Source organism: Pelodiscus sinensis, chromosome 8, assembly GCF_052426305.1.
Source record: "Pelodiscus sinensis isolate ZL-2025 chromosome 8, ASM5242630v1, whole genome shotgun sequence".
Classification (NCBI taxonomy): Eukaryota; Metazoa; Chordata; order Testudines; family Trionychidae; genus Pelodiscus; species Pelodiscus sinensis.
The window spans coordinates 52,320,931-52,343,323 of record NC_143059.1 but is presented as its reverse complement, the minus strand read 5'-3'; the positions used below and the strand labels follow the sequence as shown (position 1 = coordinate 52,343,323).

At 41.6% G+C, this 22,393-nt stretch overlaps 1 protein-coding gene across 5 annotated transcripts in view; it reads left to right on the top strand.

The window, feature by feature from the left end:
- Positions 1-22,393, top strand: part of EDRF1 (erythroid differentiation regulatory factor 1) — a 57,875-nt gene that overhangs the window by 19,531 nt on the left and 15,951 nt on the right. For all 5 annotated transcript variants that reach the window (XM_075935281.2, XM_075935280.2, XM_075935283.2 and 2 more), the window contains 11 exons: positions 1,626-1,737; positions 6,518-6,775; positions 9,344-9,415; positions 9,525-9,675; positions 12,081-12,269; positions 13,331-13,531; positions 13,964-14,182; positions 18,471-18,694; positions 19,588-19,746; positions 20,088-20,237; positions 21,616-21,769. In XM_075935281.2, the coding sequence (XP_075791396.2) occupies positions 1,626-1,737; positions 6,518-6,775; positions 9,344-9,415; positions 9,525-9,675; positions 12,081-12,269; positions 13,331-13,531; positions 13,964-14,182; positions 18,471-18,694; positions 19,588-19,746; positions 20,088-20,237; positions 21,616-21,769 (1,889 nt within the window). The remainder of the gene's footprint in view (positions 1-1,625; positions 1,738-6,517; positions 6,776-9,343; positions 9,416-9,524; positions 9,676-12,080; positions 12,270-13,330; positions 13,532-13,963; positions 14,183-18,470; positions 18,695-19,587; positions 19,747-20,087; positions 20,238-21,615; positions 21,770-22,393) is intronic.

Below are 22,393 nucleotides of genomic sequence, written 5' to 3'. Positions count from 1 at the left end.
TGTAAGCAGGAGTCGTCAGACAATTGGAAATATGCTTTCTCATCCTTGTCGCATTTCTGATGTATTCAGCCTTGCACTACTTACATTCATATAACACTTTAACTGTTTTATGAAGGAAATAATCCCACACATCACTTTTAAGCTTAGTTCTTCTTTTCATGCTGATGAAAACACAATTACACATTTCACAAAAGAGAATAAATGTGTTATTGTCTCTTTATATACTTTCTGTGATGCTTCCAGGAAGTTCCATAACAGTCAGAATTCCCGACTCATGAATGTTCTAGAAAGTTCCATAACATTGGAACATAGCAGCAGGGCTGAGGGAGTGAAGGGGTACAATAGGGAGAGAACAATGAGGGGCGCATATGTAATGGGCCGATGGGTGGGCAGCAGAGGCAACACCAAGGGTGGGCAGAAGGGCCTCCGTGGGCCGGATCCGGCTTGCAGAGGCCCTGTTGCTCCCCTGCCCTCAGGCCAGTTAGGGCCTTCTCCTGTCCTACTAGTAGCATGTGGTGCTTTGAAGCGCCACGCACTGCTCGCAGGGTTGGGGGGAGAGTGGAGAAGGCTTCGTGTGCTACCCCGCCGGCAGGCCAATCAGGGTCTGGGGGTGGGGGAGCTGTGTGAAACTTCCTTCATCCTGCCCTGGCACTGAGAGGAGCCTGTGTCACTGTACGCCTCGCAGGGTGGGAAGAGATTTCCTGCGCTCTCCCACCCCCAGGCCCTGATTGGCACGCTCCCCCAGGCCAAGCCTCTTCCAGAGCATGGGTGCCTAGTGGGAAGAGGGGGATAAAGGGGCTCCCCCACCCCCAGACCAATCATGGTCTGGGGTGGAGTAGCCTGCCTCTTCCCTTTTAGGCCCTTCCAGGGAGGCCCAGGGCTACTTCAAATTTTTGAAGTGGCCCCTGGGCAAAAATTATTGTCGACCCCTGGGAAACACTTAACCAGCCACTGCCTGCTTGCACTGACCAGTAAGTAGTCAGTGTTGTCTGGACAAGGACAGAGGGTAAGAGGGACCCAAGAGGAGGCAAGTATCAAGGACTGTACTGATGGATCAGCAGGGGGAGTGGCTGGCCCTGCATACTGCAACTTTGCTAGAATACCCCCAGCCTTGCACACCCACCCTATTGTTAGCCACTGGATTCCTACCACTTTCCACTGATGGATAGTCAGTTGGCAAGTAAAGATCCAGCCAGCGGTAGGACCCATCAATACTGATGGGAGGGGACAGTCAGAAAATATGGGACAACTTGCCTGCTTTTAAGAAAAAGTAGAGACACTTGCAGGAGGGCTTCAATACGGGACTTAAAACAGGACATCTGGTCACCCTACTTAGATTTAAATTCAGATACACAAGTGTCTCTCATGGGTGCTACATACTCTGGCCATCAGTTAAAAATGCAGTCATAAAATCATCATCACGCTCCCCTTTTCTGTATAACAGTCAGTCAAATCATTGTATTAACTGAATTGCAGTCTACTCATTTCTTAAACTCTGTCACCTGAGTCCGAAAAGATGAGCTTTTCAGAATGCTTAGATGTGGAAGAAATAATAAGAAAAAAATGATGTAATAGATGTTTCAATTACATTTCTGTGTCTGTTATTTTATTTAACTTTTTTGTAGAGTTGCCTGCAATATGATGATGAAAAAAAATCAGAACAAGAAATACTATGGCACTATCAGAACATTGCTTCTTAATTGTGTTAAGTTATTGGATAAAGCCAGACATCCTCAAGTAAGAATTATATTTTAATACATTTTTTTCAGTGCAGAGGCATATAGCTTGTATGCAACAATAATACACTGTGGTTGTTCTTTGTTTTCATGTCCCAAAGCATGAATAATGACTACTGTTTCCTGAAGTACCCGGGCTTCAGTTTTCACAGATGCCCATTAACTACAAAACCTTTCTTGAGCAGTGAAAATTAATTGTGGGGGTTAGGAGGGGAGCAAAAAAATCAGATATAATAGGTGAGGCTTTCAACCTGTTTCACAAGAGATTTCATAGTAGTGTTGTTAATGACTTTTTTACAGCCTTCCTACAAATGAAGTATTTAGACTGCTGAACAGACAAAATACAATTCAAGTCCAAAATAAAATAAACTGAGAGCTAATATAAGCTTTTTTTCATGAACGCTCCCTGGCTTTAAAAAAATTAAATGGAGTTAACTGACTAGTACATACATAGATCACCTAAAAATGTCTTGTCATCTGTCTCTCTAGGGTTTAATACTGCCATCATGATAGTGGTTTGCAGGTGATTTATGCCAATAAGTAAATTAAACTTTTATAAAGCCAGACAATTAGCCAGAAGCTCCACTGATGTATCCAGAGATTTACCTCATCAGAACTGTTGACTTACTTACGTGGCTGATAAAATGTGGACATATGTGGAATTTTATTAGATGAATTTTCAAATGTTGCTATGATCAGAAAACAGTTTGGCTTATTAAATAAAACAGAAGAGTATATGATAGAAAATACAAATATAGTATTTTGTTATAAATTTGTGGTATTGTACAAAGAATCCCTGTAATGAACCTCTTAGTCACTGCAAAAAACACAGAATCAAAAGCCAGTCCTTGCCTCAAAGATCTTTCAGTCTACTAAGATTAAGATCCAACAGATCAATGGAGACCAAGGAAACAATGAGACAGTAGCAATAAATATAATAGGCTGTGCTCCTCACACTAACAATTTAGCACTTGTCAAGTTTTTTGTAGGCCACATAAGAAAGGAGGGTTTTGAAAGAGAATATGATTTCATGGGAAGCTTCTCTCCAGCATGAAAGAAGCATAGTAGAAAGAATGAAGGTGCCAGCTTGAAAAATTTAAAAATGGGTGATGGAGACTGAGGAATGGGCCAACTGGAGGTGAGAGCTGATCTTTCAGCGTGAGAGCGGTTAGGTTGAGATAGATGATGAAAGGCCTTGAAAGTGAAGACAGGTAGCTTGATATGGTAAAGGAGGCATTATAAAAAGGACCTAAAGGGTACGTCTAAACTACGTGCCTCTGGTGACAGAGGCATGTAGTTAGGCTACCCGGCATAGGAAAATGAAGCAGCAATTTAAATAATTGCCGCTTCATTTAAATTTAAATGGCTGCCGTGCTGAGCCAATCAGCTGTTTGTCGGCTCAGCGCGGTAGTCTGGATGCTCTGCGGTCGACATCAAAGGCATTTGTCAACCTCCCAGGTATGCCTCCTGGGATAAGGTTTACCTGGGAGGTCAACAAATGCCTTTGATGTTGACTGCGGAGCATCCAGACTACCGCGCTGAGCCGACAAACAGCTGATCGGCTCAGCGCGGCAGCCATTTAAATTTAAATGAAGTGGCGATTATTTAAATCGCCGCTTCATTTTCCTATGCCGGGTAGCCTAATCTACATTCCTCTGTCGCCAGAGAGAGGGATGACATAGTCAAAGCAACAGGCTAAATTTTTTTCCTTTTGCAGCAGCATTCTGAATCGGTATCAGTGAGTCACAATTACATTTGTCAAGCCGAGATAGAAGGGTGTTGCAGTAATGAAGATATGAGATGAGGAGAGCCTGGCTGTGAGTTTTAGCTATCATGGGTAGGAAAGGACATATTGCTGGGCATGTCTGTATGTACTCTTCCCTATGTAAAACTGCTCTAAATCTATAGCACTCTAGTGTGTTGTACCCTGAGTGTGAGGAAGCTACTCTTATGCATTAAAGGTTCACTAGTGTGTGACATATAAGAGTGCTGTAGATTAACACTTTAGCTTGCCATGCAGTAAATGTTTGTGTAAGTATACTTTTAGAGATGCAATTATTGCAATTTTGGCGGCCCATTTTCCTTATATAAAACAGCCACCCCATTGGTTATTGTCAATGGGGCTGAAGCTGGCAAGATGGCTTCCATTTCTCTATAGTCTGTCTGTGGGGAAGTGATGCTGCCCTAAGTAAAATGGTTGACATCTGCCAATGTTCTCAATGAGGCTGAAGCTACACTGACAGGCAAAATGGCTGATGTGCTATGGTTCCAGGAGCTAGACAGGACAGGGGCTGTATCTTGCACAGTGTCTCTGCTGAGATCAGATGGACAGAATGAGTAGGAGTGAGATGCTATGGGAACCAGAAGGCAGTTTTTGGAATAGTAGTGCTCCTCATTCCTCTACTTCCAGGACTCTGTGGCTGTGCACTTGACTACATTTAAAGTGCAGATCTGCAGCAGGATTAGCTTCTGGGGGTAGTGCGGGCTGGGATTGAACAGTCCTGGCTTGCACTGCTCCCCCTCCCTTTGCTGTCTCTGATATAGACCATTACTGTTTTACTGTAGTGGCAGTCTTTTGGTTGGTCATAACCTTTCAAGCATATTAATATCTATTTGCACATACCGGTTAGGGATTTTGCAGACACCTGTACAGTCTTTTGAGTGTTCATTTATTGGACCTTTTCTAAACTTTTTTTATCTCAGCGAGGAAAGATGCACATTTTTCCTTGGGTAGCCTATTTAAAAACTTATTAATAATAAACAAGAGAGAGCTTTTCTTCACACAGTGTACAGTCAACCTCTGGAACTCCTTGCCAGAGAATGTTGTGAAAGCTAGGACTTTAATAGGGTTCAGAAAAGAGTTAGATAAATTCATGGATAGCCAGGATGGGTAGAAATGGTGTCCTTAGCCTCTGTTTGTCTGGAAATGGGTGACGGGAGGGATCACATGATGATTAGCTTTTGTGTTAACTCCCTCTGGGGCATCTGGCATTGGCCACTGTCAGCAGACAGGATACTGGACTAGATGGACCTTTGGTCTCACCCAGTATGTCCATTCTTATGTTCTAACTTGCAGCACTTGGATACTCTAAAACAGGGTGGCCACTAAGCTGCATGCCTGCTCGGCTGCACAAAAGAAATTTTAGGCCCACCCGCCTCATTTGCAGAGCTGCGCAGCTGCACTCACTACCACTCACTTTCCGGCTGGAATGGAATGTGAGTGCTGGTGATAGCCTGGTGGGTTCTGGCCAAGCGCATGGCAGTGTGAGGCTATCCGTGCTGGAGCTGGGGTGCGTGCTGTGAGACTGTCTCTGAAGGACTGGGGCAGTCGCACCAGTCCCTGTCCCAGGTCCAGCAGTGAAATGTGGCAGCGGGCAGCTGCCCCCTTTGCTCTGGCTGGAGCTGGGGCACGCGTGGTGAGGCTGTCCCTGCTGGCTTGGGGCAGCCTCACCAGCCCCAGTTCCAGGTCTGGTAGTGGAATATAGCGGTAGGCGGCTGCCCCCTTTGCTCCGTGGGGTGGTGTCACCAGCCCCATTCCAGATCCAGCGGATGAGTCATCTCTCTCACTTCAGTGAGGACATAATTTGAACTCAAATGCATTGTGGTTTGAGTTTCTCTATTTTCTTTGCCTTAATTAACCATCTTTAATTCATGAACTGGTTCTATTAAAATGTCTGAATTTCTTCAGTTATGTCAAACTCAGTAAGATCTCTCATTTTAATTAGTATTAATTAGACAGATTGCCTGCCTTTAAATATTTAAAAAATCATATTTAATCTAAACCGTTTTAATGCTACATTTTCAAATAGCCAAAAGTTACAATCAAAGATCTAAAACTAATAGTATCTTTTCTGTATATTCTTTTAACTTATAATCTACTGACTCATCACAACATGAGGAAGATGTGGTATAGAGCAAGGCAACTATAATTGATGTCAGGGCTGACCAAGATATAATAGCTGAAGAAATCAGAAGACAAACCATCACGCATGTAATTCACAAATTCAAGAGCCCAAAAAGGACTATTTTACTAGATCAGTGACTTTGAAGACTACTATATCCCTTCTCAGGAGTCTGATTTATCTTATGTACCCCCAAGTTAAAAAACCTAGTTGCTTACAAAATCAGCTATTATCAGTGAAACATGTGACTCAGGTGCAAACTCAATCCCAGCACAAAATTCAATGAATGAAGGTGGGTGGGTGGGTGTGCGAGAGAGGGAGAGAGAAAGTAGTGTGTATGGAGGCAGGCAGATGTATGAGGGCAGTTTCAAAAAAAACAAAAAAAACGTATATCAATTAATGAATTACTCCAACTATTGCTCTCCTGAGGATCTCCCTTTATTCGTGATTATAGCTTCTTTGATGTTGGAAGTGAAGAAGTCCAATATGTTTTCAGTTGTAGGATTTTGAGTCAGTGTCAGAAAACTTAATATAACTGACTCTTCAGACTGAACATATTTGTAATTCCCATTGTCTGGCAGACATGTAGTTTCCTTCATGGCTACTGAACATTTTGCAGTATTAACTCGATTCATTTAATTTCTTATTACTTAGTCAGACACCTTGTTAATTATCCCTTGTTTTAATATTCTTCTTTCTATAACATTTAAATATATAAAGTATTTGTTAGTAACTGGTAGGTACCACTGTGGCACACATCCAAAGAAGCTCACATGACCCCAATATTGGTGCACATGACAAAACTCACTCTGCTCATGGATGGAAAATCTTGGAACCCTGCTCTAAAGTCCCTTTTTTCTTCTTTTTTTTTTAAATAAGATTATTGCTTCAGCAAATTACATGCTCTCAGAACTCTTCCAGTTAGATGAGCCTAAAAAAGAAGGTGCAGAGTTTCCTTTAAATGGGAACTCTGATGAAAGTTATAGTGAAGAGGAAGAAGAAATGCCGGATAGCGATGAAAATGGTTCCTACAGCACCAGCTCGGATCCGCCAGATGACAACAAAGCAGTAGCTGTAATCAAATCTGTTGGAGAGTTATCTGTACCAGAAAAATATAAATCTATTCACCAAATACGAGTAAGTGACTAACAAGATATACTGAGGCTTTTTAAAAAAAGGTTGAAATGAATATAGTGCAGCTTGTTTATCAAAATATAGTTAACTGTGAGCAATTTTTTAAAATAAGGAATTGGGTAAAGATCTTTATGCCATCAGTTATTTGTGTACTTTAGATTAATTGGAATATGGGGTGAAAGGAAATAAAATCTTTGGGCAAAATTGCAGCTCTGAGTTTTATCCTATTGCAGATGCAAATTAATATAGTTTTTACTTTACTATACTATACTGTGTTTGTGCTACTTGTCTGTTTCTGCACAGCCACCTCTAGAGAAAGTACTCATCGTTATTGTAGGAATAAGCTGAATATAGAAAGGTATTGAACCGCTGTGGAGAATTAAGGATGGTTTATATCTCCTGCCCCACTTATGTGTATGAAAAAATGCTTCTAATTAGGCAGTGGTAATATAAACCATAATGCTGTCTGCATTCACCTAAAAGTCATAACGTTTTGAAAAACTTGTCTGGTATATCTTCCATACTATATAGATGAGCAAAATTATGGCACAATTACTTCGTTAGACTTTACCAAAGCAGCTTTCGTTTAGTACAATATGTAAAACAACTAAATAATGTGAAACTGAGTTCTGTCATTTATCTCCCAAATGTTAACAGTGTTTCACTTTGCCTCTTGACAGTTAAATAATCAAGTGAAGGGCTTGATTGCCTCATATTGAGTTCTCCTTCTGCAATGTATCATTCCAGTCCTTATGCCAGATTGATATACAGGCAGTCCCCGGGTTACATACAAGATAGGGACTGTAGGTTTGTTCTTAAGTTGAATCTGTATGTAAGTCGGAACTGGCGTCAGCCGCTGCTGAAACTGATCAGTTTCAACCGCGGCTGAATCTGGATGCCAGTTCTGACTTACATACAGATTCAACTTAAGAAACCCAGGCGTCCCCAAGTCAGCTGCTGCTGAAACTGATCAGCGGCTGATTCCAGGAAGCCTGGGGCAGAGCAACTCTGCCTCGGGCTTCCTGTAGTCAGCGCTGGTCAGTTTCAGCAGCGGCTGACTTGGGGACGCTTGGGGCAGAGCAGCTGGGGTGCTGCTGGGTTGCTCCAGTAGCGCGGCTCCTCGGCGCTACTGGACCAACCCAGCAGCACCCCAGCTGCTCTGCCCCAGGCGTCCTGATTCAGCCGCTGCTGAAACTGACCAGCAGCGGCTGAATCAGGACGCCTGGGCCAGAGCAGCTGGGGTGCTGCTGGGTTGGTCCGGAGCGGCGCTGCGGGACCAACCCGCCAGCCCCCAGCTGCTTTACCCCAGGGGTAGGCAGGAAAAGCCTGGTCTGCTGGGGGGGGGGGGGGGGGCACGCCCGCAGCGGGACAGCCCATGCAGACCAGGGAGACGGGGGTGGCGGGACCTCCCAAGTCCTCCACGGCTTTGCTCCATCTCCCTGTTCTGCTGACCTGGGAGACGCGGAGCAAAGCTGCAGAGCACGCGGGCAGGGGGACAGCTGAAGCGCGCCCGGGCTGTCCCGCTGCGGGCGTGCTCTGCGGCTTTGCTCTCCGTCTCCCTGGTCTGCAGGGAGACGGGGTCTGCATGGAGACGGGGAGCAAAGCCTTGGAGCACGCCCGCAGGGGGACAGCTCAAGCGCGCCTGGGCTGTCCCGCTGCGGGCGTGCTCCGCGGCTTTGCTCTCCATCTCCCTGGTCTGCTGGGGGGGTCCAGCAAAGCCGCTAAACCTCCCCAGCAGACCAGGGAGAGCGGGAGAAGCTTTTCTCGCTCTGGGGGACACAGGTGGTGACCCGCCGCCTGTGAGCTCCGGGGCGAGAAAAGCCCCGTTCGTAAGTGCAGATCAGACGTAAGTCAGATCCGCGTAAGTCGGGGACTGCCTGTACTGCAAAACCTGTTTTATGCTCTTTGATATCCTGCAAGCTTTAGTATCTCAAGGCTTCTCTGCTGAAAATATAGTGCACTGTCTGTGCTGGAAACCCTATGCTGATTTTTCTTCTTAAAGCTCCAGCTTCATTACTGGAGAGTTCTGCACTTCTGTTTGCAGAACAGGGACTATACTGGCAGGATTTCATCTTTCTCCCATACTAAATGTTGGTCAGTGTAGATTGTTCCTGTCATTCAGAAAGTGATTAGGTGCTTGCACAGAATTAAGTAATGAGTTATGTGGAAGGAAATAGAATTACATGCCTGCCCACCTGCTCCCTCCCCCATCTCCTTCTAGAGTGTGGAACCACATTGCAACTATTCTGTGGCTGTTTTTTGGGAAAAGAGGTGGCTACCCTTCTGTGTCCCTTACTTTAGGATTTTGTGTCACTAGAAGAGGCTGATTTTGATCAGTTTAGGTAAATAATCCAGTTAAAGCCTACAGTGAAGACCATTAGTATCAGCACTTGGTGAAATAAACAAAAGAAACTTGTGGTCCACATAGTATGAAGTTTAACATACTCTGTTAATGGCCTCCATTGTATTCTGTTGACTGTATCCCCTTAAACTGATTCTGCTGTCTGTCTTTTAAAGCTTTGTAGTCTGTTTTTTAAGTGGGTCTGCCTTTTTATGTTTCTTTTTATTAAGCCTAGTTGTGCATTTCCTGTTTGCCATGACACTGAGGAACGATGTAGACTTGTGCTCAGCTATGTTCTAGAGGTAAGTTTCCTAATGCTATTCTATCCTGGTCAAAATGTGGTTTTTGGCATGTTTCTGTTTTGTTTACCTCCCAAATAAATACTCACTGAAAGGCCTTTTCTTTTTAAAGGGCTTGAAATCTGTTGACAGCAGCATTAAAAAAGATGGTGACCTTCCTGCAGCCAACCCCAACACTCCAATCCCATTAAAATATGAAGATGAGTCCACAAGTGGTGGTCCTGAGTGTCTGGAAAAACAGATGGCTTTGTTTCTAGACAAAAGTAAGCTGAATTGTTTTGCAAATAGGACCTTTTCAATAGCACAGCACACTGCTGCTACTTTATTTTAATTGTCTAAACAATGTACTTGTAAATCATCAATTATGCCATGCATTGAAAAAAGAAGAAAAACTGATCATTGCACACAAAAAGAAGTGGAGAATATAGGCCTTTCCTTTTTAAATATGAAAAGCAGGATGGTAGGGATTCTTTGGGGTTATTAAATATTCTTTTATTGTAAGTACATAAGGTTACTGTATTTTATTTAGATGTGACTTATTACTGGCTTCCATAAGGATTTCATTTTGTTCATAGATTGTGATGTAGTGCCCCCTTCAGATTTTTTGGGCATTGTTAGATTTTTGACACTTGGAGAAATTATTTTTATAACACTAGATTTTGGCAATAATTTATTTAGTGTCGACATCATGCTCGTTTCCTTGCTACACGCTTGTATGACACCAACATAGAAAATGTTAACCAGGATAGTCTTTGCTTGCCTTAGTTATAATTCTGCCTTTTATGCAAGAACAGTAGGAAATGTTTGAACAAAAAATGTCTTATTTGAGTGTACTGTATTTAAATCACTAAAGCTGCAGTAGCCTGCGTTTACTGTTTCACCATAATATCTGAGCCACCTGTTGTAGTAGGCAGCCCTGATAATCAATACCTGCTGCCTAGGGGTTGCCCAGACTTTCCCTGGGAGATGAGGTGAGAATGTTCTCATGTGTGGGATTCCTTGCGTTAATCAGTGTGGGCACCAAGCCAGCAATTTGTATTATTTTTGCCCTTGGAGAGGAGGAAATAGGGCATTTATGTCCCTGATGCTCTGTAAAATAGCAATAAGACACTGTTATCCTATAACCATAAATTGAAAAAAAAAACACATTTCGGATTCTTATATGTGTAATTAAAATTTAATTTCTAGTTGGCGATTCGTCTATTAATTCAGTAGTTAGTTGAAAGCTGAATTGGCTGCTAAATACTTTTTTTTCCTTGGAGGTGAAAAGGTATATTCACTGGAGGGCAGCTTCTTTTTCTATCCTTTTCTTAAGTGTTATCTTTTTTTAATGGATTTCAATATTTAATATGGGTATAAATAGCTATATTGTGGTGGTTGAAATAAGGTTATTGCCATGAAGGTAAATAGTGACTCTTGCTTCTAAATTATAAAATCATTTTGCTAAGCTTTGTCAACTCTGACCAAAATAGTATATTAAAATTTCATTGAAAGGGTCTACTGTTTCCCTTCTAGCTTTAATTTACAATAGATGATGTCACTTGAAAGTCAGTGATTTATAAATCTGCAAAGGACACATTGGGTTTTTTCCCAATAATTGGCCCAAAATGTAAGACTGAATACACCAACAAACAGCTGCATTACATTCTGAGCTAGGATAAACACCTAAGCAGTACCTTTGAATTCAGTCTCTCCTTTTGATTTTTGGTAGCAGCAAAAGGAAATAATTCTAGTCTTTCAGGGTACCTAGTTTTTGATATATGGAGATTGAATTTAAACTAGACTGAGACAATTCAAAGATGGGAAAGAAACAAAGTTTCTTCCTTTATTCCACTAATGTTTTGTTTTATAAAATATTTGTAGTGTTGTGTTCTGAAATCTTCCCGTACATGGAAAAAGAGTAAAGGGAGAGGCAGAATTCATGGCAATTTTCCTGAAATGTAATGTTTTAAAAAGAACCTTTGCTGACACCAAGTGAACTGTGTCTGAACTGTTTAGGTTGTCTCTTTGATATATCATATTTGTCCAGCAAGAGGGAGGTGCTCTTCTCCAGCCTGACTTACTGATGATGGTCTTATAAGCCAGACCATAGGTCTGCCTTCCTTTACAGAAATGAGTCTCTCTCCTGAACATTGTAGATCTTTGTCCACTTCAAAGTCCCCTAAAGCAGAAGCTGTTGGTGTGGGTGCCAAGATTAGGACCTTTGGCTTCAAGCAAGTGGCACGTTCTGTCTAGTTCTCGGGCTATTCCAGCATCAAGGAAACAGTCTAATCCTAGGAGTCTAAGGATGCCCTGGCACTAGTAGTGTGAAAAATTTCAACAGTTTCTTCTGCCATGAAGAAATTGGACAGTAGTTTCCTCATTGCTGGAGATTCATCTCAGAACTGGGGAAGCCTCCACCTATTGGCTCTTGTTGGTTCTAAGTTAGGAGTTGTAAGAATTCAGTGCAAACCCAAAAAGCCCACATTTGTATATCCTTGTCCAAGCCCCAGCCATTGGGCAAGGGGCGCATACTGTCCTAGCTACAGCCCCTGCTTCGTCTGCTGAAATCAAATAAATCACAAAGGTCTGGATAAAGTCTAGAATCCATGACTGCTGTGACTTCTGTGACTAAATCGTATCCTTATGGATGAGAGTTAAGATTTACTCATTTGATTTTGTATTATAGTGGGCTCCTTTCAAAAGGATAAACATTCAAGTCAATCAGGAATGATTCCTGGGTCCTGGCAGTATAAAATGAAACTGCAGCTGATTCTGAAGTCATCTAAGGCTTATTATGTTCTATCCGATGCTGCTATGAGTCTTCAGAAATATGGAAGAGCATTACGATACATTAAATTAGCTTTACAGTGCCATGGTAAGTAACTGGAGTATTTTGTTCTTAAATAGCACACGTCATAGACAAACAATGGCAATACTTTTGGCACACATTGTAAAAGTCTTTAGTAACTGCAGACTGAATTTGGTGTATCAATCCCATACTTTTAATAAATATAGCAAAGAACTGGCTTGGGTGGGCTTGATGCAGGGAAACCTTTTAGTTTGGATCATAGATTTTCTTTGTCTCATTCCTATTGTCCCCAATACAAAATGATCACAAGTGTCCGTTTCACTTTGAAGGCAGGGCTCAGTGTATAGAGGACAGAACTCAGAGAATTGACTGGGACTTCATGTCTGGTGCCAGGAATGTGTGGGAAAGCTAACATAGCACCTTTATTCATTATACAGTACTTGGTTTGAGTTATTCTTATATGTACTTTGTTTTCCGATTCTCCATAGAGTGGAGTGCATCCCCAAGTAATACTGAGGCTTTGTGATTAGAATAATAGTGACTATTCTGTTTCTGTTTTCTAGTTATAACATGGAAAGCTTGAATAATTAGAAAGTATAATGACTTTAAAGTGAAATTCTGCTCTGTTTTTAAAAGTGCATCATTGCCTTTCAAAAATCAGTGATCAAGCTCTGTTCATTAGTAAAAATATTTGAGTAGAGCAGTTTCCAGTTGTCTTTCCTAGAAAATCCACTTGAGATCTGAAGTCAAACTGTTCTTCTTGATTCATATCATCATGACCAAATCCTGCCCTCAGTTATATTTGTGAAAATCCTATTGTCTTCAGTGGTTTCAAACAGTTATAACTGAGGGTTCGATTAGCCCTTCCATTTCTATATGAGCAAGGTTAGAATTCCCTTCATCCTCCTTATCTGTAACAGTTGTATGGTGTTAATAGTGATTAAAAAGTAGTAAAAATATATTCTTCCAAGTTAGATATGACTCAGACTACATACAGAGATCAGAACTGTTGAGTAACAGGTCACCAGTTTTACATGGTCACTGTTCTAAGAATAGTTAGGTAGAATCCAAATTTATCTCAAATCTTACAGCTTAATTTTGCTTTCTTGTGTTTTTCCCCCTATCAGATACTTATTGTTGCCTCTGCACCAATATGCCCGCAGAAGTGCTATTGTTTCTTTGTCAGTGTTTAACTCTTTGTGGTGATATCCAGCTAATGCTTGCCCAGAATGCAAATAACAGAGCAGCATATCTTGAAGAATATAACTACCAAACAAAAGAAGATCATGAAATATTGCACAGTCTTCATAGAGAATCCACCTGTCAAGGTATAACATTGAAATAATAATATATTTGGCTGAATTAGTGTGGTCTTATCAGCCAATACTAATTCCACAGTGTTTCCTTGGATTCTGGAAAAAAGTAGGGTACACCATTCCTGGAGGTGGGGGAACTATGTTGCTATTTCTTGTAAAAAAGAAAGCTGAATATGGAAATTAAAATAATTTTTTAAGAATATGTCTTTTCTGGATAGTACAGAATAAAATCATGTACTTTAAGTGTATCGAGGGAATATTTGTGTTTTTAAAAATTCTTGTTCATCTTTCAAGTAATGGTCAAATTCTCCCTTTCTTTAGGCTCTGTGGAATCCATTTGATTTTTTTATGAGCACAAATTAGTCATTTTTATAGTTCTTAAATATAAATTTATTTTGAGAGAATTTATTATTTGAAATACAGTTTTTGCTATTTGTTTTCCAGTATTTGTGTGGGCTACTGACTTGTCTACAGACTTGGAATGTCAGCTTTCGGTTAGCTGCAAATGCTATGAGGCAGCTAATGAAATCTTGCTTTTTAGTAATTTAAAAAAACAAAATCCAGAGCAACATATACAAGTACTGAAGCGGATGGGTAACGTCAGAAATGAAATTGGAGTATTTTACATGAACCAGGCTGCTGCAGTACAGACTGAGAGAGTGGGCAAGTATTTTTTCTTCACTTTTTCACTTTTTACATACGTTGTTTCATTGATGTAAGCCTCTGAATAGAATAGTGTAACAGTGATTATCATCTTCAGCAACAGTGTTTGAGATGCCTCCTGAATTCTTTGTTCCAGGAAGAAAGGGAATTTCAAGAGTGCCTTTAATAAATACTCTCCTGTAGTTAATAGTATGTCAATTCTTCCATAGTAAGCAGTAACCACAAGGAATCCTGTGGTACCTTAAAGACTAACCGATTTATTTGGGCATAAGCGTTCATGGGCAAAGGCCCACTTTTTCAGATTAATATTTTAGGTGCTATAGGACTCCTGGATGCAGACTAATATGGTTACCCCTCTGATATTTGTCTCTAAAGTAGTGTTTTTCAGGGTAATCTAACATAGTGGTTTTCAAAGTTGGGTTGCTCCCATTAGCTGTGGTTTGACATTGTGAGCTGCGGGAAGCATTGACCCAGGCCAAAGCTGGAAACAACAAACTACAGCCAATGGGGGCTTACATGGGCGGGCCTGTGACCCAACTTTGAAAATCACTGCTCTCACTGACATGCGAACTCCTTAGAATTTCATATTTTAGTACAGATTAACAGATTTACCCATCATTGCTTGGATGCTTAATTCCTTTTTTTTTAAATAAAAGGAAAATGCACATGCTTTATTTAAATGATTGTATTATTAAAAAGTAGTAGTATTTTTATGAAGATAATTTTTATTTTGAATTTCTTAAAGGGATTGTTAAAATTTTTCCATTTAATTTTTTTAAATGGAATTCCATCAAGAGTATTTGTCTTCATCCATATACACTCTTATCATTTTGCTATGTTTTAACAAAAAAGAGCTATAATCAGTTTGGTTTCCATTAACATTTTTTTTCTAGTTTTTAAACTTTAATTAATTTTGCTATGCCAAAACAGAGCACTACTCCAAATTCTTCCATTTTTATCTTTTCTGTAAGGTTTATTGAGACACAATCTTATTGCAGGTTCCTCCTATTTTTCTGGCTTACATTGGTTCAGTCACTTTCAACATTCGCTCAGTTATGTCAATTTTGAGGACTATACTTGATTTGATAATTCAGTCTTTTCTTTTCTTTTTTTGAGATGCACATCTTGTTTTCCTGGCGCAACTAAACCTTTATGTTGCTTTATGTTATAATAAGAGGAAGCTGAATTAGGAGGAGTTCTTGACCAGTCAGACAAACTTTTTAAAATATATAGCAGATAAGACTCCGGAGAACCTTTATAGCAGCTGTAATTCCCTGGAAAAATATAAGAACTACAGGTTGGACCTCTCTGGTCCACCATCATCTGGAGTTGACTGATCTAAGGATGTTAAATATTGACTAACTAATTGAATAGTCAAATGCATTTTGCATCGACTATTTGATTAGTCGATAGGGCACCTCCACCTTTGAAATGTAGCAACAGCCTTAGGGGTCAGCCTGATGCCAGGCTCCTAGTGGTGTTTCAAAGTGGCAGCACCACAAGGCGCCCTTGGTCAGTGGTGGTGTCCCTAAGTGATCCCAGGCTCAATGCAGCACTGCCGCTATGAAATGCCGCGTACAGCTTGGGAGCACCACAACTGGTCCCGGGCTGCATGTGGTATTTCAAAGCAGCAGTGCCGTATGGAGCCCAGCGTCTGGCCCCAGGCTTCAAGCGGCGCTGCCACTTTGAAGTACCCCTTCCTCTTCCCCTCCCCCCATCTTGCTGCCTCTTTGTGATAGAGGTAGCAAGGGGTGGAAGTGACTAGCCTGTTGACTATCCAATAAGCATTTGACTTCCAAGCCTGTCTCCCACTGCTGATAGGCTGCCCCAGAAGGCAGTCCTGCCTTGCTCCCCCTTCCAAGCCTGGCTGGGCTGCTTGCCCAGCTACTGCTGGCTCCCTGGAGGACACAGGTTCCAGCTCCTGCTGCAGGGCTCCGTTCCTGGGCAGCCACAGGGCTGGGGCTCCAACCCCTGCCTCTCACGGCCCTGGCCTCGCGCAGCTGGGAGAAGCTTTGGGGCTCTGACCGCGGTCCTATGCAGCCCTCAGCCAGGCTGCTGACTCTGATGTCCTGTCTGGATGGCCCTCCTGCCCTTAGGCTCCAAGGCTCTCTGCTCCAGGAGCATCCCTGGTCCTGCCAGACTGTGGATGTCGCCAGACTAGAGAGTCCCAGATTTTGGAGGTATTACCTGTATTACCACAATTGTCTTTGCAATAGGCTTCATTTTTGCATCTCATTCTAATATTAGGCAATGTTCCTGCAAAAGAATTAACATGTACTTAATTTTATGTATTGCCCATAATTATCGTAAAGGCAATAGGACTGTACGTGGTGCACAGAGCTCACTGTTAGTAAATCTTTGCGGGAGTGGGCCATATACAGGCAGTCCCCGGGTTACGTACAAGATAGGGACTGTAGGTTTGTTCTTAAGTTGAATTTGTATGCAAGTCGGAACTGGTACATATTGTAGGGGAAACTCTAGCCAAACATTTCTCCAGAGCTCAGTTTTATTCTCCCACACCTCACTTCCCTCAGTCCTTTATTCTCAAGCTGAGGTGTCTGCTGAGAAAAGCCGCTCCGCGTCTCCCTGGTCTGCTGGGGGAGGTGCTAGCTTCGCGTCTCTGTGGTCTGCTGGGGGGAAGCAGCTAGTGCGGGGTTGCCTCACCCCGTTTGTAAGTAGGGATCTGATGTAAGTCGGATCCATGTAACCCGGGGACTGCCTGTATGTGAGCATGAGAACACATGCCTCAGCAGAATTGATTTTAACAGAAGTGTCCTTAGATTTTTTTTTTTTTTTTTTTTTTTTTTTGAAAGTCTCTTGTTTTGGAGGTTCAGGGGGTAGCTGAGTTACTCTGTTACAGGAAAAAAACAACAAATGATCTGGTAGCACTTTATAGACTAACGAAACATGTAGATGGTATCATGAGTTTTTGTGGGCACAGCCCACTTCTTCAGATGACCAGAATTATGAGTTGGGGATATGAAAACTCGAAATAAATAGGAGAGGGGAGAGAGAAAAAGGGAGGCAGATGGGAGACAGAGCATCATTAAGTATCTGGAGAATGGGTACTTAAACCTAAGCAGATAAAAATCAAAGTCAATAGACAGATTCCTAAAACAGCAAGGATACCACTCTGGGAGCTGTTAGCACCTTCAGTGGTTAAGTAGGTAGAGTCCCCACCAGCCCATATCAGGATTAAGTCCATTAGCATGTGAATTGAATTTGTGGATGAACTGGAATTCCAGGGCTTCTCTGTGTATTTGGTTTATAGAGCTGGTTTGTGACAAGACAGCTACTTGCAGGTCTGTCAGACTGGTTAGGCAAGCTGAAATGCTCACCAACATGGTTTTGTATATTCCCTTTACGTATATCCGATTTGTGTCCATTGATTCTTTCCCAAAGAGACAGTCAAATGACCCTTTCATTTTGTGGCTTATGTTAGGGGGTTGTCTGTAAGCAAGAATGCATTATACACAATCGACAACCCATCTTGGAAAATGATCCCTCACTCTGAGGCCTTAGGAGAAAAACCTGTTCTTGCTTACAGACAACCCCCTAACCTGAAATGTATTCTTTCTGATAACCATGCCACACAACCACATCATAAACCTCCAGGAACCCAGCCCTGCAACCAAAAAAGATGCCAACTCTGCCCACATCTACACTGGCGAATTCATCACTGGAGCAAACCACATAAGCCACAAAATCAAAGGGTCATTTGACTGTACATCCAGTAATTGATCTATACCATCAAATGCCAGCAGTGCCCCGCTGCTATATATATATATTGGACAAACTGGATGGTCTCTGCAGGAAAGAATCTGGACACATTGGATATATGTCTTTTTAAAAAACATTGTCTTTTTAATGATGGGCATTGTTTTACCAGCTCTCTGTTAACGTTCATTGTTTTTAAACTTAATGTGTCACAAGACACTAACTGTTTTCAGCAGTACAGCTCAGGCTAGTATTTATTGGCTTATTCAAAAAGTCTACCCGTTTCTGAGGCTAATTACAATCAACATTATCTCTAGTTATCGCTATATAATGGATTAAGTTTTCCTTCATTCTGGCCAGGACCAACAACTCTCGGTGAACTGCTAAGTCTTCATCTTGGTTTAAAGATTGATTTAAATCTAGTCTTAAATTCCAGAAAAGCATATGTAGAAATACTAGAACAATGAGACTATTAATTTAATGTAGATGATGATGCATTAAATATCTTTAACAAGTTTGAGTGAAATTGTAAGACCTCTTTTTTTTTTTTTCTTCTTCTTCTTTGATTTAGTGATCAAAAGTGTATCTGCAATAGAGCAGCAACTGTGGAAGAAAAGCTTCTCTTGCTTTGAAGAAGGGATTCATAATTTTGAATCAATTGATGATTCAACTAATTCTGCGCTTCTGTTATGTAACACTGGAAGACTGATGCGAATTTGTGCTCAAGCACATTGTGCTGCTGGAGGAGATTTTAAACGAGAATTTTCCCCAGAAGAGGCCCTTTATTATAATAAGGTACCAGCAATGTTGATCAGATCACAGTTCCACTCTGAAAAGAATAGGCTTTGCTATTTGGCGGTGACGTCCCACTAAGCGTATACATAAAACACAGGGACACTCTGTACGCTTCTCTGGATGAATCATTTACTTGTGGTTCAGCATTTTTAAATTAAACTATATTGTGGGGGAACCTTTGAATTTAGATAGACTGATTTCTAAGCACTTTGAAATGGCAGAAACTCTTATAAATAATACTACAAAATGTTTATTATCTGTATAAATAAGACCTCAGTGTGTTTGTCTTGGGCAGAAATCCTCCTGGTCTCAAAATACCTGAACTGGACAGTTCATTTGTAGCCTTTGAAGCCTTCTGTGCGCTGCCAGCCAAGTTTTGTAGTATTTTTGCAATATGTTGGAAATAAGCTTTTGAATAGGGATGCTGGATGGACCCTGGCTAGTGAATATCTAAAGTAAATAATATATTCCATGTTATGGGGCTAGCTGGTCATTGTATAACGTACTTTGCTTCCAGTATTGTCCCTGCCCTCAAGTAGCTCCCTTCTATCAAGCCCTCCTTTTACACTCGAATTGAGAATTTCATTCTTACTGCTTAACTTGGCTTCAATTTCCATATCTCCATGCTGTTGTAATATATAAACTAATTTGAGTTTACTTGTAGTGTGAATTAAACTTCTATTTTGTATTTGCGTGGTATTGCCTGTTGCTAGATGTAGCAGATGTATGATTTAAATAATTACAAAAATGATAGAGGAAAATGCTAAGAAAGTCCAGATCAGTTATGAAATGCGTCCATATTAGAATGAGTAGAGGATAATGGATTGTTACGATTTATTATGCTATAAACTTGTGTCAATAACTACTGCTTTACTACATATTATATTCTATAGGCTATTGATTACTATCTGAAAGCTTTAAGATCACTGGGCAAAAGAGAGATGCACCCAGCCGTTTGGGATTCTGTGAATTGGGAACTGTCCACTACCTATTTTACCATGGCAACTTTGCAGCAGGATTATGCACCATTATCCCGAAAGGCTCAGGAACAGGTAATGAGAGGATTTATAAACAATGTACACTAAAACAAATTGTTCTGTTTTTTTTTTTTTTTTGAAGAACAAACAATAGTAAAGAACTCTTGCTCTGACACACAGCGTATACATAATTTGTAAATTTTTTATAGGATTAAAAACTGTTGTGTAGCAGTTATTGCTAACAGAATATGGCATGTTAAGACAATTTCACCATAAATGCTTACATATTGTCAATCTAGATTTTAGTTTCTACAAAAGAAAAAAAGCAAAGTGCTGTGTGAACATCTACAACCCATTCTTTCATATTGGGATTCTTCATTTCAAAGTAAATGCATTATGAAATCTTTCTTTTGTAGATAGAGAAAGAAGTTAGTGAAGCAATGATGAAATCTTTGAAATACTGTGATATTGATACAGAGTCTGCACGACAACCCCTCTGCCAGTATCGGGCTGCTACCATTCACCACAGACTGGCTTCCATGTATCATAGTTGCTTGAGAAACCAGGTAGTAGTCCAGAAAATTGAGATGCTTTGTAGCTGTTTTTCTTTTGTGCTGCAGTTTATGCTCAGTATCTTCTTAGCATATGTGCAACATGCCTCAGGTGGCATGTCATCAGGATTCCTCACCAAATATGGTCCACTGGGGGAGAGGGGGAGAGATTTCTGTATACTTGAAACTCCTGTTTAGCCGAACCCCTGTTATTGAAACATCTGCATTATTGAATCCTTTTCTAGTCCTCTATATATCTTATGCTGGAGGACAAAGAAGGGATTTGGATCGTGAGGCATTTTGGATTGAGCAAACATCGCTGTCCAGGCCTATGAGGAGGACAATGAGCCAGGTCATGGGGAGTGGTCTCTCTGCTGCTAAAAGGCTCCTGCAGCAGCACTGGGAGCCCTCTGCAGCCCTGCTGTTACAGAAGTGAATCAGTAAGGCCATGACAGCAGAGCTGTAGAGGGCTCCCTGCCCTACCCAGGGCTGGTAACAGCCGAAACCTGCAGGCACAAGATGCGGTGGGAGAGGCTCTGGTCCTGGGAGAGTCAGAGTCCTGGCTAGGCATGAGAGGGACTCTGTTCTGCACCACACCCGGTGTGTACAGGGATCTCATGTCACTGCCAGCACAGAGATCCCTCAGCAGTCTTGCTGTTATGGAAGTGAGTGATCTGGGTAGAGCAGAAAACCTGGGGCAAACTGCAAGGAGGATGAAGAGCCCCCAGTTCAGGGGTGGTTTCCTTGCTGCTAAATGGCTCTTGCTTTCTCAATTATCTGAACACCTAATTATCCTAATAAAATAAGTGTCCTCAGTGCTACTTGGGTAATAGGGAATATGCATTATATGTATACTTGTTATATTTGTAATGATTGTAAAATGAAGTAGACTTTTGCCTACAAATCCTGACCTATGAAATTTACTAGCTCTTTGAAGTGAGGGTTATCACTGTGTTTGCATACTGCCTAATGTTATGGGGGCAAATATGATTGTGGCCTCTAGCGTTACCAGGGTATAAATGTTTAATAGGACATTGCCAGTTTTCAAAGAAGGCAGAGTTTCTTCATTTTCATGGCATTCATCCAGTTTTTTGCTGAAGGTTTGTATTCATAGTAGGGATGTGAATGGGTAATGCTTACCGGGTAACAGTTAACCAGTGCCCAGGAGCCAGCAGCTGGGGTGGAGTGCCCCCCTCTTACCCTCCCGGATCCCACTTAGTCAGTTAACCAGTTAAGCGTTTTATCAAATAGCTAAGTAATTTTCTGTCATTTAAACTAGTATTCTAAAAACAATCTCCCTCCCCTCGCCCCACCCTCCGGTTTAAGTAGGTATTTACTAGCTTTTCCTAGGAAATTGCCAATCCTGCATTGATTTTGTTATGTTCGCTTACAGGTTGGTGATGAGCATCTAAGGAAACAGCATCGGGTACTAGCTGAACTTCATTACAGTAAAGCAGTGAAGCTTTTTCAACTCCTAAAGGATGCACCCTGTGAGCTCCTTCGTGTGCAGTTGGAAAGAGTAGCGTTTGCAGAGTTTCAGATGTCAAGTAAGTTGTGCTACAAATAAAGAATATGGGAAGTAACTTAACCAAATTATCTCAAAAGAGTAAAATTGTTGCTGAGACAAGGTGGTTACGGTAATATCTTTTACTGGGCCATCTTCTGTTGATGACTGAGACAAGCTTTTGAGCTCAGACCTGAAGAAGACCCCTGTGTGAGCCTGAAAGCTTGTTTCTTCTTCGAGTGGTTTGTCATGTCCATTCGAATCAGGTGTGCGCACCTCGTCTTCCGGAGCGTTTTCCCTAGCGGTACCCGTAGCGCTGGAATGGCGCCACTATTGTGGAGCATAAGTACCCATGCCGGTGTTCCCCCGCCTCAATTCCTTCTTACTGCCCGTGACGGTCGTTGGAGCGTGTCTCTCTGTTAGAGTAGTTAATGGTTCCCGTTTCTCTTAGGCTGTGTCTAGACTACATGCCTCTGTCGGCAGAGGCATGTAGATTAGACACATAGGCAAAGGCAAATGAAGCCGCGATTTAAATGATCGCGGCTTCATTTACATTTACATGGCTGCCGCGCTGAGCCGACAAACAGCTGATCAGCTGTTTGTCGGCTTGCACGCTAGTCTGAACGCTCCCCTGTCGACATCAAAGCCCTTTGTCGGCAGCCCCGTT